Source organism: Microtus oregoni, unplaced genomic scaffold (genome assembly GCF_018167655.1).
Source record: "Microtus oregoni isolate MIOR12 unplaced genomic scaffold, Mior012 000025F_ref0000491, whole genome shotgun sequence".
Taxonomy (NCBI): Eukaryota; Metazoa; Chordata; class Mammalia; order Rodentia; family Cricetidae; genus Microtus; species Microtus oregoni.
Genome location: NW_024543084.1, coordinates 35,933,637 through 35,949,080, shown reverse-complemented (window position 1 = coordinate 35,949,080; position 15,444 = coordinate 35,933,637). Strand labels below are relative to the sequence as shown.

General features: G+C 38.2%; 1 protein-coding gene and 1 long non-coding RNA gene across 2 annotated transcripts in view; one reads left to right on the top strand and one right to left on the bottom strand.

The window, feature by feature from the left end:
• LOC121462692 (ubiquitin carboxyl-terminal hydrolase CYLD-like) overlaps positions 1–14,695 on the top strand; it is a 42,376-nt gene extending 27,681 nt beyond the window's left edge. The window contains exons 6-15 of the mRNA XM_041674511.1: positions 174–339; positions 1,160–1,301; positions 2,419–2,541; positions 4,383–4,474; positions 5,332–5,398; positions 9,811–9,943; positions 10,728–10,836; positions 11,584–11,702; positions 11,929–12,145; positions 13,495–14,695. Coding sequence (XP_041530445.1) covers positions 174–339; positions 1,160–1,301; positions 2,419–2,541; positions 4,383–4,474; positions 5,332–5,398; positions 9,811–9,943; positions 10,728–10,836; positions 11,584–11,702; positions 11,929–12,145; positions 13,495–13,679 — 1,353 coding nt within the window. The 3' untranslated portion in view covers positions 13,680–14,695. The remainder of the gene's footprint in view (positions 1–173; positions 340–1,159; positions 1,302–2,418; positions 2,542–4,382; positions 4,475–5,331; positions 5,399–9,810; positions 9,944–10,727; positions 10,837–11,583; positions 11,703–11,928; positions 12,146–13,494) is intronic.
• On the bottom strand, positions 173–9,791 carry LOC121462698. Its single transcript, XR_005976361.1, has 3 exons — positions 9,681–9,791; positions 681–803; positions 173–303 (listed from the first exon to the last, which is right to left on the bottom strand). It is a non-coding gene; the product is annotated as an uncharacterized LOC121462698 (long non-coding RNA).
• Positions 14,696–15,444: the final 749 nt, after the last annotated feature.

Genomic DNA, 15,444 nt, shown 5'->3' with positions numbered 1-15,444 from the left:
AGGGCTAAAGAATTATTTTCTTAAACCACCAGCTGAGGGCCAAAGCACCAGTTAGTCAGTCCCTTTTCCTTCTTGCTGATCTGTTCAGAAAAGATTTGAAAGAGAAATTCAGAAAAAGTGAAAACTCCATAGCTCTTCCCGGTGTAACACATACCAAAACCTTTCTTTTTCAGGAGGATGAATGTGCGGGCTGTACAGATGGCACGTTCAGGGGCACGCGCTATTTCACCTGCGACGTGAAGAAGGCTCTGTTTGTGAAATTGAAGAGCTGCAGACCGGACTCTAGGTTTGAGTTTCTGGAGCCTGTTTATAATCAGATTGAAAGGTGTAATTCTTTAGGTAATTGGATACTTTTAATTTATTTACCCATCTGGAATGACTGTTTCTTGCTACATTTTAGCATCTGAGGGTGACAGTGTTTAAATGTTTTATTTACTTGCCAGTGTTCATCAAGTTTCGAAGTTGGTAAAGATTCTTACTTGGTGCATAAGAGAGTTGTCCTAAGAGGAGATATGTTGAAAGAAGAGTTAGGAAAAGTGTTTAGGGTCTAAAGACTGAAAGGTGGTGTTTTTTCTTCTCTTTTATTGATTATAGACATTAAATTTTTGGCAGTGTGGGTGGTAGAAATGAAAATGTGGTCCCTTTAGCAATAACTTCCCCATCCGCATCTTTTTAAGTACCTCATTTCGGATGTCCTTATGAAGAAATCTGATACAGTCTGGGGATGCAGTTGGCTTGACAGATGGAGGACAATTCTTCTCATTGTCACTAGCTTGCTGATGCTGGCCTTTCCCTTAACAATACTGAGAGTCAAGCAGGGGGAAATAGGGAAAACATCTTTATGAAAAACATTTTTCTTAATGTTGAAGAGTATTTTGGAAACTTGTTTCTTTTTATACTTGAAAATGAAACATTTTGGACAAGTAACAAAATATTCTTTGACAGATGCTTAATTGACTTAATTTTCTAAACTCTATATGACAGGAATGATGTTGAAAGTGAATAATTGAATTTTTATAAGTCCAGATAAATATCAGTAAACTAAAGTAAAAAAATGCAGAAGATGCCAAAATATACTTTAAATGATATATATATATACATGCATATGAATATATACTGTCATGATTTAAAAGATTATTTTTATTTTTTATCTTTTCAGTATTTGGAGGCTACTTAAGTGAAGTAGTAGAAGAAAATACTCCACCAAAGACGGAAAAAGAAGGTTTAGAGATAATGATTGGAAAGAAGAAAGGCATCCAGGGCTATTACAATTCTTGTTACTTGGACTCAACTTTATTCAGGTAAGTTCCTATTTTCTGCAGTAAGTGTAAATAGTGCTGTGTGGGGGAGAGGGGAGACAGGTATGTGTGTGTGTGTATATGGAAGAAGGTGCCAGTTGCCTTTGAGTAGAGAAACTGACAGAGTTAGGAAAGATCATGAGATTTGGTCCTTAGTGACTAAAGAATTTCATATCCTATTCCTAGATCCAAAGCACTAATATAAAAATACTGCAGTGAATAATGAGTGAACAGATACTCTGAGGACATCTGCCTCCAGTGTAGATGATGGCACGTGTGCCAAGTAACCTGCAGCAAGCTATTGGCATTGCGTGCTGCGTGGGTTCTGGAATCTCGAGATGATCATAAAAATTCTTAATATTAAAAATTACTTTCCATGGGATCACTGTTGCCCTCCTTTGTGTAGTTTTCCCTAAAGTGGATCAAGTTGAACAGCAAGGATCATTAGGCTATGAAGATTGCATCTATAGCCGTAAGGGTTGTGCACTGCCAGTGAAGTGGATCTGCCACTCGGTAGGCTGTGCCACAAGAGTTAGGAAGTTAGTGTGGAAGTTAGAATTTTAAAGGAGAGAGCACAATAAAGGTGGGTCTTGTCGTTGCTGGAATACTTTTGATTAAACAAACAAGCAAGCATTACTATAATATTCCTTAGATTTGCTGATAAAAATTTATTTTAACTAAATTTATTTTCTTTGATACCAGCAAATTTTTATTGCTAATCACTCACAAGTTATTATAAGGAAATGCCTATCTGATGATAATGAAATGAAGTTGTCCTGACTAGTCTGATCTGGTCTTGACCAGTCTCTGACTTTCTCCCTATGTTGTCTGTGTGTGTGTGACCGATTTCTAGGCCTCTCTTGGTTTATGTAAACAAGCTTCTTTCATAATGTTCTCTGGCGTGTTTTCAACCTTCACGTGTATGGTGCAGTCTTGGTGTTTCTGGTCCGGATCTGCAGGGTCTCCGGGTACTGAGCACAGGGCCTGTGTGGTCTGTCCATGAGTTCTTAGGCCAGTGGTTCCCTACACTTTATCCCTTTGCCTCTTCCTACTCCTTTAAGAATCTTTCTCAAATTTTATTCTTTTTATAACATGAGGAAAATATTCTTTTATTTTGCAGCTTATTTGCTTTTAGTTCTGTCCTGGATACTGTGTTGCTCAGACCCAAGGAAAAGAATGATGTGGAGTATTATAGTGAGACCCAGGAGCTACTGAGGACAGCAATAGTCAATCCTCTGAGAATGTAAGTAGAAGACATGTGTTTTGTCTTTAGTTGGTGTTCTGTTTACTGTTTTCTTGTATAGTAATTAATTTATGCTCTGTACTCATGTAGTAAAAAAAAAAGAAGTTAGTTCTCATGAAATACTGACTTTTTAAAACCTTTGTTTTTTGTCCTCTGTTTATGTGTGTTTTAGTCTGGGCAGTGCATTCTGTAAAATGATGGGACTCATTTGGAGTCATGCACTACAAATTTATCCCTTTGCCTCTTTGTCTAGTACATGACATTGCACTAGAAACAAGTGAGGTATATTAAAGTGACATGGTGTTTTGTTTATTTAAAAGAATTTCTTTAGGTCTTCTTTTACTCCTTTACTAAGGTAGTTGTAAATGTGCAGAAGACCATGTAAGAAGACTTTGATACATGATGCTGATGTGTGATGACTTCACAAGGCGTTTATGTGATGAAGAGTTAGATTATCCAGTGATCAGGAAACAGATAGCTCAGGGACATAGAGAACAAACTATGCAATTTAAAGTCCAACTGTGATCAATTTAAACTTTGTGGTACACTTTTCTTAACAGTGAAAATAAAAATTAACGTAATATATTTAAAAATAACAAAATATGAAACTATAAGGAGTATTCCAAACGACGTACTGTGTCACATAGCTAAGAAAGTAAATTAAAAGTGAAACAAATTTCTCTAGATACTTGTTTGCCTTACTTTTCTAATCATCTTATCCTTTAATTATGTGCTTTGATTTTAATATTAATTATTTTGTCTTACACAAATTTTAAACTCTCAGATTTTTCTTTCCCTATGTAAATGACACTAGAACAGCACAGGTCAAATCTTAACTACAAGGCATATTATCACAACCTTCCTTCTTTTTAAAATACTGTCAATCCATCAGTAAACGTTTTTTGCATACGATTGCCCAACTAGTCCAGAATCATAGTTATTCTAATTTTGTCACCAGTCTATAGAAAACACTTGTTGCATGGCCTATGAGACCAAGGTGCGTCTTGTCAGGCATGGTGGGATATACCTGTAATCCCAGCACTTGATAGCTCAAGAGGCTAAGGCAAGATCAGTAGTTCAGAAATTTGAGATATATTTCTTGTGTCTGCAAATGTCATATCTGTTGTTTGGACAGAGGTTTCGCATTATGTAATGGAAGCACCCACAGGTAGAGATCCTGTTTTGTTTATTTGGTTTTTTGTTGTTGTTAGGTTTCTTTAATCTCCTTTTGTATTTTTGGTGCCCTACATATAGCATTACACAAGTGGTAGGTGTTTAGTGTTTGCTGACTGCAAAGAGCTACCAAGTAGGTGGATGGTCGCTCTAAAAAGCGGGTACACAGTATGATTAGCTGTCTCTGACTTGTTCTTGTAAGCCCATGGTCTCCTATAGTCAAACAAAGAGAATGTCATAATTATGTTGACTGTTTGATTTCAGACTTTAGATTTTTAGTATCTCATCAGTTCCCTTTTCCATGTCTCTTATCCTGTGTAATAGAAGGGCTCTCTCAAATTTGGATATCCTATTTTATAAAATAAGTATTTTAATATAATAAGCAAATGCCATTTAAAAATTGCTTCACCCAGGCTTCATAAAAAGTTCAGAATTGTATTAGTACATGGTAGTTATTTTTAAGGTGTTTAATAGTATCTGGAAACAATTCTGATTCTCAGACTTTCACTTTTCAAACTTCTGTAAGAAGCCTACAGTTGTTTCTTAAAAATAAATGCCTTGTCTCTTGTTTTTTTTAACATGTTACAATTGTATGAAAAGTACTTGATTATTAAGATGTGCCATATGACTCACTGTGCCAGTGTCAGTTAATTCACTTTTATCAACAGATATGGATATGTGTGTGCCACAAAAACTATGAAACTGAGGAAAATACTTGAAAAAGTTCCTGCTGCATCAGGATTTACATCTGAAGAAAAAGGTGACCCTTTTAATTTATAATATATGCATTGAAAATAACTTGAAAGTTTATCATCTAGTAATATGCTAAATTATTTCCTGAAATATACCAATTTAGTTTAGAGGATTAAATTTAAGTTAGATTCATTTGAGAGGGCTAGGAGTATACTCAGTGGTGGAGTATGTAAGAGGCCTTGGGTTTGATTCCCAGCACTGCAAAAATATGAAAAGTTTCTTTTCTATGTGACATGCATATTTCTCCTGATTTTGTGATTCTTCTGAAGTGATGTGATGTGGAAGAAGTCTTTAAGAGGCCAGCCGGCTGGCTCTACAGAAGATGACCAAGTAAAGAGCTGTCCTTGTCCCCAGCAGGGCTGTTCGGAGCTGCTTCTCTTCCTGTGATAGGGAGAGTCCCCAGCACTCAGTTTCTCACTGTGCTCCCTGTTGAAAGGGGCTGTGGAGCAGTTGGCCGGCACTTCTGTCTGCTCACAACTGAAGAATTTGCTCAGATTCAACTCCTGAATTAGTTTGTTAACAGTATACTATAACCAGCTGTGGCATTTATACACATGGCTATTACTAAAATAGAAGAAAAAATAGGGCATATACCAGGTATATTCTACTGAACCTCCCAAAAGACATAAAAATGATTTCACTGTGTGTGAATGAGTATATTCTGTTAAATAGGGCATCATGACAACAAATGGAAAAGTAATGTTTTATTATAAGTAATGTTTTATTATAAGTTTTCCCTTGTCAGGAGAACCTGAAATAACTAAACTTTTAATTAATATGTCTCTCTTAAAGAATAGAATGGTTTTTAAATTTTCTCTGTGATTCACTTAGGTTTTTTGTTGTTGATGTTTTATTTTCTCCTAGATCCTGAAGAATTTCTAAATATCCTGTTTCATGATATTTTAAGGGTTGAGCCATTGTTAAAAATAAGGTAGGTCTCAAGCTGTCTAGAAGCATTTCAGAAGCAGACCTTCTTTTACACTGCCATTGCCCAGTAGCTAAATGTTGCTAGCATAGATGTGGGTTTCACTAGCTGCTGTCCTCTCTCTGAGCTACACTTAACTTCCAGGGCACAAGTGAACCTGTTCTTTTGCCCTAATGACAGATGTGCCCACAATTCAATTACTTATGAAATTGCATGTTAATATTTTTGAAAGTTCAGTTAGTGAACTTTTAAAAGGAATCTTATTCTAATTGAATTTAAAAAAAGAAAAAAAAAACAGTGAGAGCATTGATTTTGGCTTCCCATAACTTACAGTTAGCCTTAAGTTAGCTCTTTCATTCTCAGTTTAGATCTTCCTTCCCCCCATGTTGAAAGAATACCTGAGTTTACTGCGATACAGTTCTTAGTGGGATGTTTGAAATGTCTGCTCTTCCCAGGTCATTTGAATGGTGGGCCCCTCTTGATTTCAGTCTTGGTTTCTCTGGTGAAAATCTTAGGAGTGTGCTGCCTACCTTCTTAAGAACCCACACTGATGAGTTCTCTTTCCTCTTGTGTCTAAGCAATGCAGTTTGAACCAGGGTTAAACTGATTTTGGAACAAGGAAAGTATCACAGTTAAAGTTTGGTTCTCTTCAGAAATCTCTAACTAGTGAACTGGCATGATGCATAATCATGGGGTGTACATACTTATTAGCAAGTCCAAGTTGGTAATCGCTTTCTATGTACCTAGAAAATCCAGAGAATTATCTACAAAGATTTAAGAAAAGAATTTATTATAGTCTAGCCATGTAAAAATTAATCATGGAAAATCAACAACATTTTTTTATTCCTTCAAGCATATAGAAAAAGGAATATTTTATGTTTTAGGAAAGAAAAATAAGCAATCATTGTTTTCAAAGATAGTGTTAAAAAAAGATTTACACTGAGCTACAAGGCAGATTTGATTAATTAGTGAGAAAGAGTAAATAATTAAATATGTGAATTTTTTGGTTTGTTTTATTCTTTTAATGATTTTTACATTCCAACTACAGTTTCCCCTCCTTCCTCTCTTCCTAGTCCTTCCCTCCCACCTTCTCCCTCTCCCCCCATCCTCTCCTCCTTCATTTCTATTCAGAAGAGGGCAGGCCTCCCATGGATATAAAGCAAACATGGATATAAAGCAAACATGAGGCTCAGAGTGTGAGGTGCGGTCCATCTTGGTACAGTTGTAGTGGGACTGTACCTCAGCCGGTGTCCCTGCTTCTGCAAGGGAAGCAGATGGAGATCAATGCAGGTGCTCAGCTCACTTTCTCCTTCTCATTCTGGGGCCCAAACTTGTGAAATTGTGCTGCCCACATTTAGGGTGGATCTTCTCACCTCAACCCAATCAGAAAACTTTTTTACAGTTATGTTTAGAGGTTTATCGCATAGATGATTCCAGATCCTGTCAAGTTAACAATATTAACATCACAAGACCACTTATTGTCAACTTGATACCCAAATATATCATTTAAAAATACATTTAATTTTATTTTTAATTGTGTGTATGAGTTCAGTGCCAACAGAAGCCAGAAGAGGATGTCAGATTTCCTTAAGCTGGAGTTACAGGCAGTTGTGAACTACCTGTTGTGGGTTCTGGGGACTGAGCTTTGGTCCTCTGTAAGGGCAGTGTGCTGTCTTAACCTCTTGATAGCTGAGACATTTCCTACCACTTTTGGTTATGAGCCTTAATTTTTTTTTTTAATGGCTGAACTCTCTCTCTCTCTTAGGCCCCAAGTTTTTTGAGACAGGATTTCTTTGTGTAACAGTCTTGGCTACTAGCTGTCCTGGAATTCACTTTGTAGACCAGACTGACTTCAAACTCACAGAGATCCGCTTGCCTCTGTCTCCTGAGTGCTCAGATTAAGTGCATGCTTCACCACACCCGACTTAAACATATGATTTTCAAGCTATTACTTTCTACTCTTTGTCCCGATAGGTTCTTGGTCATCTTTAATGCAGAATACATTCATTCTAACTTCAGAAGTTTCCATAATTTTTAATGTTCCAACACTGTTCAAAAATAGTCTTTTTAACCATGAGTTCCTGAAAAACCAATAAACAAGTTTTGTACTTCCAGCTTACAGTGGCACAGGGTTGGTTCTCATCCCAAAAGGAAGGAGTTGGGGGCAGAGCAAGCAAAGAAAGGCCAGACCACAGCAAGAGTCACAGAGCATCAAGGCAGGGCGACCCCGGCTCCTTGTGGCTGGGCAGTGACGTCACAAGCTGCACACACTCATCATGGAGCTGCCGGATTTTGGAATGAGTATAGGACCTCAGGACTCACCTATTATGGTCCAAACCACACCAATCCATGAATGTTTTTATATTCATGTTTGTAAAATGTCAATATCCACTTTTTAAAATTTACCAAATTTGTATTCTTGTGCCCTTGGATTGTCCATGGTGGAAAATACAACCCAACTAGCATGGCTTGGTGCAGTTTCACAACTTGGTTATGATTCTGTAGGTTTCCAAACTTCTAAAACACTAGCCGTGGGGTTATTTCATTATTTTTATCATTGCCTAAAATTTTCATAATCCCCATATTGTATATTGAGTATGTTTCCCCTGTACCTCCATCCCTCTGTCCCTTTCCATGTCTCCCTCCTCATAGTTCCTTTGTTCCTTAGGCAGCATCACGTCTACTTTCATGTCATATACAAATTAATGCTTTTTGTCTCTCTGTAGAAGATCAAGGAACCATAAATGAGAGAAAACATACATTGTTTCTCTTTATGGGACTGATTTAATTTGTTTAGTATGTTTATTTCCAGTTGTATCCATTTTTTATGACTGACAGACTTTGTTTCTTTATGGTTAAAAGGACTCCCCTGTGCATATGATTTGAGGAGTGATTTTTGTTGTTTTGTTTTTCGTTTTAGGTTTGGTTTGATTTTTTGAGACAGGTTTCTCTATATAGCCCTGACTGTCCTGAAACTTGCTTTGTAGACCAGGCTGGCCTCAAACTTACAGAGATCCACCTGCCTCTGTCTCCTGAGTGCTGGGATTAAAAGTGTGCACCACCATGCCTGGCCCTGGAAGTGAGGTTTGAGTGGCTGTTGTTCCTCCCAGTTTTCTGCTACAGTGTTAGGACACTATGTATCTCTTCCTCCATTAACTAGCTGCCATGCCTCCTCCTGGCCATCCTTGATTTTTCTGGGTGTGATTTTTTTTTTACCTCCATTATTTTTGTTTTCTCTTCTATGCTATTTTTAACTATGAATTTTTTTCTATGATTTTTTTCTATGACTAGTTCTATGATTTTTTGTAGTCATCAACAACCAATTAAAATATTATTCTAGAATAACTGCTAGTTTCTTGAATTATAATCTGTTCTTATTAGCTTTGAGTTCTCAAGAGTGCTGTAGCTAGTTACCAGATTTTATGTTTTGTAAATTCAGGACATAATTTGCTTGGGGCAGCTGAAGATCACAATAGGCTGCTCCCTGAATCACAGAAGTTTTGTGATTAAAAACTGCTGACAGTTTTTTTTTTTTCTAAAACTCTTGAAATCTAGACATACATTTAAATAATCTGATTCTAAACCCAGACACTTGGCTAAAAAAGATAAGCGGTAAGCTGAAAGATGAAAAACAATGTTCTCCGTAGAGTTAGTTTTAATGGTTACTAGTAAGCTGGTAAGGGAAGGGAGATGTTGGACCCTCATGTTTCACCGTGACCATTTACCTGGTGTTTGTCAAGTTGGTGGGTGAGCATCTAAAGAGCTGCTGGTAGCTGAAAGCCTAGAGGATAGTTGTTAGGGTTCCTGGGAGTCACACCTTGCCCTGTTTTGACTTGCTAGGAAAGTATCTTCCCTCCCTCCCTCCCTCCCTCCCTCCCTCCCTCCCTCCTCCCTCCCAGGGCTTTTATTTTAGGAAGTAAAGAAGTTTGATTTAGAAGGTCTAAGAGTCCGTCACTGAGGCATTGTAGCATTTGTTCTAGTCAGTAAAAGCGGTGCTCACAACTGTCTGTAACATCAGTTCCTGGTGACCTGACATCCGTGGTAAAACACCAGTGTACATAAAATAAAAATTATTTTTTTTAAAAAAAGTAGCTGCTACTTTCTAGATTTGGAGGGAGAAGAACTGAGTATTGTTCATATAGTGTTTCTTGTCTGGAATATTATTCTACATTTTTCTTGTGATGGCAAGAGAACTTTTGAATAATTTATAAAGAAGGCAGAAGAACTAATTTATGAGGTCTTCTGCATAAGCACACTTAACTATCTCATCCGAATCATTGTCTTTCACCTGGTGTGTGGACAATCCAAAGCTGGACACGAGCATTATGATGCTGTGTCCTCAGGTCTGTCAGATGCTTCATACTCGATTCAGGCATTTGGTAAATGGCTTATATGCATTTCTTCCTGTGTGCTCCCAGGTCAGCAGGTCAGAAAGTCCAAGACTGCGACTTCTATCAGATCTTTGTGGAAAAAAATGAGAAATTTGGAGTTCCTACAATTCAACAGTTACTAGAATGGTCTTTTATCAACAGCAACCTGAAATTTGCAGAGGTTAGTGATTCTAACTGGACTTGTACTGCTACTTTATTTTGTTTCTTATCAATGCTAGATATTAAACTCAGGCCTTTTGTACACACTGCCCCAAGTGCTGCCCCACTGAACCACACCTAGCTGTCACTGTGCTTTAACCAAGAATAGTTTGAAGAAATAGTTAAGAAGACACTTTTTTTTAAAAAAAAAAAAGTTATTCTAACTTTGTTTTTTTAAAGATAGCTGCGCTTAGCTTAAGTTGGAATGTTTTAGATTTGGGTTGCAAAGGGAACAAAAGCTAATTTTTAAGTTTAAAGTAGCTTAATGCAAAGATATGTGTGCATACATGTTTATGTTTTCAGTTGTCATTTTTCCCATGCATAGTATCTAAACATGTCAAAGGTAATGTTATTTTTTCTCCCTCTGCTAAGAGATAAAATACCAATAAATTCTTGTGTATGGGTTTGCTAATCTTCTCTTTGACTGTCAGAATGTGTGATCTCTGCAGTGCATGCCGTGGTCTGTTTTATCATGTTCATCTCCGGGGAAGTCTGGAAAATCTGTAGCTTATTGCTGCTCTGCATCCACACTGCACATTCACAAGTGGGCTCTGCTTCATGGGCCAACAGCCCTGCTGAAACCACTACTGGGTTTGACAGTTATGACTATTTCAGTTTCATAGGGAAACTCGTTAGTACAGGGGTTAGGACTCAAGGCTTTGGACATGCTAAGTAAGCGCTATATTGAGCTAAGTCCCCAGCTCCTTAGGACTTTGGTTTCTAAAACTATGTGTCTTTTTTTTTAGGCACCATCATGCTTGATTATTCAGATGCCTCGGTTTGGAAAAGACTTCAAAATGTTCGAAAAAATTTTCCCTTCTCTAGAATTAAATATAACGGATTTGCTTGAAGACAGTAAGTATATAGTCCGTTCTTTGATTTTTGTTTTGTTTTGTTTTGTTTTAGAAATAGTTGGCCTGGACTTTTCATTAGTTATGAGTATAGTACTTCTGACAGGTAATTCAGTAGTTGAAGAGCTTAGACATACTAACTTAATAATTTGACTGCTACAATTTATTCTAAAAAAAAAAGAGGTAAAAATAAATAATTTAAATGCAAATTTACTTACTATCTGACAAGAAATTAGAGACAAGAAATGTTAATAAGGGGGAAGTGGTTAATTGGATTATATGTCTAAACAATAGACCTACGTGAAAACAGTGTGTGGTAGTTATAGTGGAAGGGAAAGCATCGAGAGGCTAGATGAGAGAAGCTTGAGACACACGTGTACCTGGGTGCACATACTTATATAAATATTCAGACGTAAAATTGTTACAGAAAGTTCATAATGGCAGTGATTGTTACTTACTGACATAAGATCATATGTGCTATTAGTCTTCAATACTTACTTTATATCTTTGAACATTTCATGACCAGAAAAACAATTCTAGAATAGGTTAACAAAAATGGTTATATGAAAAAAAAGTCCTTAAAAATACTTCAGATACAAAAAAAAATCCAAATGAAATTTTAAGAGGGTCAGAGAGGACTAGGCCTTTCTTCTCCCCAACCCCCAAGCATTCTTGTTTTCAAAGTATAGCTTTTATTTTTAAGGACAGAATGTCGTTTTTAAAAAGGCTTCTTCCTTCCCTCTTTGCTTAGCTCCCAGGGAGTGTCGCATCTGTGGAGGACTTGCGATGTTTGAGTGTAGAGATTGCTATGAAGACCCCGACATCACAGCAGGGAAGATCAAGCAGTTCTGTAAGACCTGCTGCACTCAGGTAATCCACACTCACTGCACCAGTCAGAGTCAAAGGGCATTTTAAACATTCACAGTAAATGTTATTGCTCATGTCTCTTCTGCCGGTGTGTGTGTGTGTGTGTGTGTGTGTGTGTGTGTGTGTGTGTGTAGAACTTGGCTGGGCTGGTCAATGAAAGTGATTAGAGTCTGCCCTTGAAACATGGCATTTAGCTCACTTGTGGTATTTTCTTCATGGTCCATTTTAGGTTCACCTCCATCCGAAGAGAATGAATCATACCTATCACCCAGTATCACTTCCCAAAAACTTGCCTGACTGGGACTGGAGACACGGCTGCATCCCCTGCCAGAAGATGGAGTTATTTGCTGTTCTCTGCATAGAAACGAGCCACTATGTTGCTTTTGTGAAGTATGGGAAGGATGATTCAGCCTGGCTCTTCTTTGACAGCATGGCTGATCGAGATGGTATTTAAAACTTGTCTTTTGGAGGGAGATGCTTCCTAGTGAGAGCACGTGTTTGTGGTAATAGGGTATTTTGTGAGCAGATTCTTGAAAGGATACCACAGTGGGACAGACTTCAATCTTCAAAGGGTATTACTAATTCTGCTCCTCAAACTAAGGAGCAATAATGTTGTGCCATCTTGGTCCTTACATGGATTTGTTAAAGAATCCTAGCCATAATCCCAGACTTGGGAAGTAGAGGATTGTGAATCAGAGGTCAGTTTGTATTGCATAGTGAGAACCTGTTTCAATTTGTCCAACCTCAAAAGAAAACAAAGATCCTAAAATTTATTTAGAGCTGATTTTACCATCTTCTTCCTTGCATTTTTATATACAGTAGAGTAGCCATTTATTGAGGACAGAAATGCCAAACTCTGTGGGAATACTTAGGTCATGGAAATCATGCCTGTTTTTCTATTGTCTAAGCTAACGTTAAAGGTGGTGAAGGTTGCATGGTTTGTATTTACCTCAGTCTTCCTGATCTCATGCGTTTTATTTCAGGAAGAAACCTTTTCTCATTGAGATGTTTTTAGGAAGCTTAGTCATTACTTAGTACACACTTGAGTGACAGGGGTCTTGGTAGTAAGGTACTTGTCACAGTACCTGTCCATACCCCCTTTACTCTACAGCTCTTCTTCCAAGCCCTAGTTCCCCAGGTCTTCAGGTGTGACACTTTAATAACCAGAGGCACCGAGTGATGGCTTCTTGACCAGAGGCCCAAGCTGTAGACCAACAGTTCTTCATTTCTGCATAGCTCTGATGCCTGAGGGCACAGCCCACCCCTGTGTGCGCTTCACTCAGCATTAGCAGCATAACTTTTGGGAACGCACCTTTTAGAGCAAATCTGATCATCAGAGCACATGCGCGTTCTGATGATTAGTATCTAAAACAGCCGTGCTAGAGGTATGCAAGTATGTTCTTAAAACATAAGGAAACAGTAGCGCTCACAATTGGCTTCTTGTGGAAAAGTGTCAGGCTGCTAGTGTCTGGGAAGGACAGAAAAGTCTGAGGGGCCTAGAGCAGCAGCCTGCAAATCGGGACTGCAGCTTTTCCTAAGTGCATGTCCTTTTCCAGGTTTTTTTTTTTTTCACTTTTCTCTGCTTGAACCCTCTCAGAAGCCAATAAAAGGAGACCGTAATTCTAGAAACTGAAAGTCAAACAAAGTTTTGTTGTTTGTTTTGTTTTGTTTTGTTTTTGATTCTGGGAGTCAGTCTTCACTAAATTCTAGGATAGTAAAATTGTTCTGGTGGGACAGGCTGCCAAGAGGACTTAGAAGTTTGCTGCCCTAATGAGAGCTCTCTCTCTCTCCCTAGGGGGTCAGAATGGCTTCAACATTCCACAAGTGACACCCTGCCCTGAAGTGGGAGAGTACTTGAAGATGTCTCTGGAGGAGCTGCACTCCTTGGATTCCAGAAGGATTCGAGGCTGTGCACGCAGACTTCTTTGTGATGCATACATGTGCATGTACCAGAGTCCAACCATGAGCTTGTACAAATAACATGTCATCTGAAAGGGGCAGAGGCCAAGCACAAAGCTTAACACCATGTGTCTTCCAGCTGGCACCCATTGCGGGCAATGGGTGTCTTTTTTGTTGATGGTCCTTTAGCAAAGGATTCCTGTGTTTTTAAACAAATTATTTTTGTGTTCTTGAAGTATTTAATAAGCATTTTGCACTCTAGGAAGTATGTTTTGTTGGTTTTTTAAAAATTTTAATGAAGTTTAGTTTAAATTAAGTTTTGTTTTTTTTTAAGTTTATTGAGTTTATTGCATTGATAATATAATATTTTTGGAAAGATACAATTTTAATTGTTACGTCTAAAATCTTTTAGTCCATTGAGGATGTAAGTAAATATTTCTTCTTATGGACCAAGGATATTAAATCGTTTTTCTTTTTTGAGTGCCTTGAGGAAGAAATAATATGGTTTTACTGAGTCTGCTGGTGGGTGGCCTTAAATGGCATAACTTTATCCTCAAGAGTACCGCAGGGTCCTGGCCACTCTCCTGGCAGTGCTGACAGTTTAATGTCATCAGAATTGAGTTCTCCTTTTCTTCCCAACGGATTTGAGGGAGAAGGGCTGTTGGTGTAGAGATGGTCCTTCCAGGCACCGTAGGACTCTGCACAGTTCTCTTGTGCTTTTAAATACTGTTTATGTTCACTAATTATTCATTCTAAAGGGATTATGCAGGAGATGCAACTGTCTTTGCTTTTATATTATGAAATAGCCTTGTATTGTGGGATGTTAACTCTGGAGAGTCGCCCTCATACTCAAAGTATTCATTAAAAAAAATCCCCTGATACTCCCTAGGGGGTGTGTGGCTATTATCAGGCTGACCCAAAGAAACACATTTTGTATTCCATTTCCTTTACTGGTATCTTGTTAAAATTTTTTTGCCTGAAGAATATTGTTTTGTTTATGAAAACATGAATAACATTGTATAAAACAGTCCCTTTCTGTCCGAATGCTCCAATGTAGCCTTAATTTTGTTAGAGACGATTGAGGTGCTGCTATGGAAATAAATGTACCATTACTATTTCTGTATCAGTAAAACGCAGTTTTATGGTTCTTTCTCTTTGAAAAAAAATTTCCGCCTCCTCCCAGCCTCCCATTTCCCTCCCCCTCCTCTCCCCCTCCCCCCACTCCTTTCCCCCTCCCTCTCCAGTACAAAGAGCAGTCAGGGTTCCCTGCCCTGCGGAAAGTCCAAAGTCCTCCCCCCTCCATCCTGGTCTAGGAAGGTGAACATCCAAACTGGCTAGGCTCCCACAAAGCCAGAACATGAAGTAGGATCAAAACCCAGTGTCATTGTCCTTGGCTTCTCAGCAGCCCTCATTGTCCGCCATATTCAGAGAGTCAGCTTTTATCCCATGCTTTTTCAGTCCCAGTCCAGCTAGACTTGGTGAGCTCCCAAAACGGGGTGAAAACTATTATGTCAGAAGGAGAAGGGGGAAATGTGGGTACAACACACACACTGGTCGTATGCATCATTTTCAGAAGGACCTAACTGTACAAAGCAGAATCTAGGAGGAGGATGAAGTAAAAATACAATTATAATAGGATGTACACATTGCTTACACTTAGAAAACTCAACAGATAAAATGTATAGATAGAAATAGAGAAGAAATACACATGAAATTTACAAATTTGATCTAAAACATACATGGAATAGTCCATCTTATACTGCCCCCCTTCCCTGAGACAGGTCTATGTAGCCCAGGCTAGCCTTGAACTTGAAGAAACTGCCTGCTTTTTAGTCTTCCTGGTGCT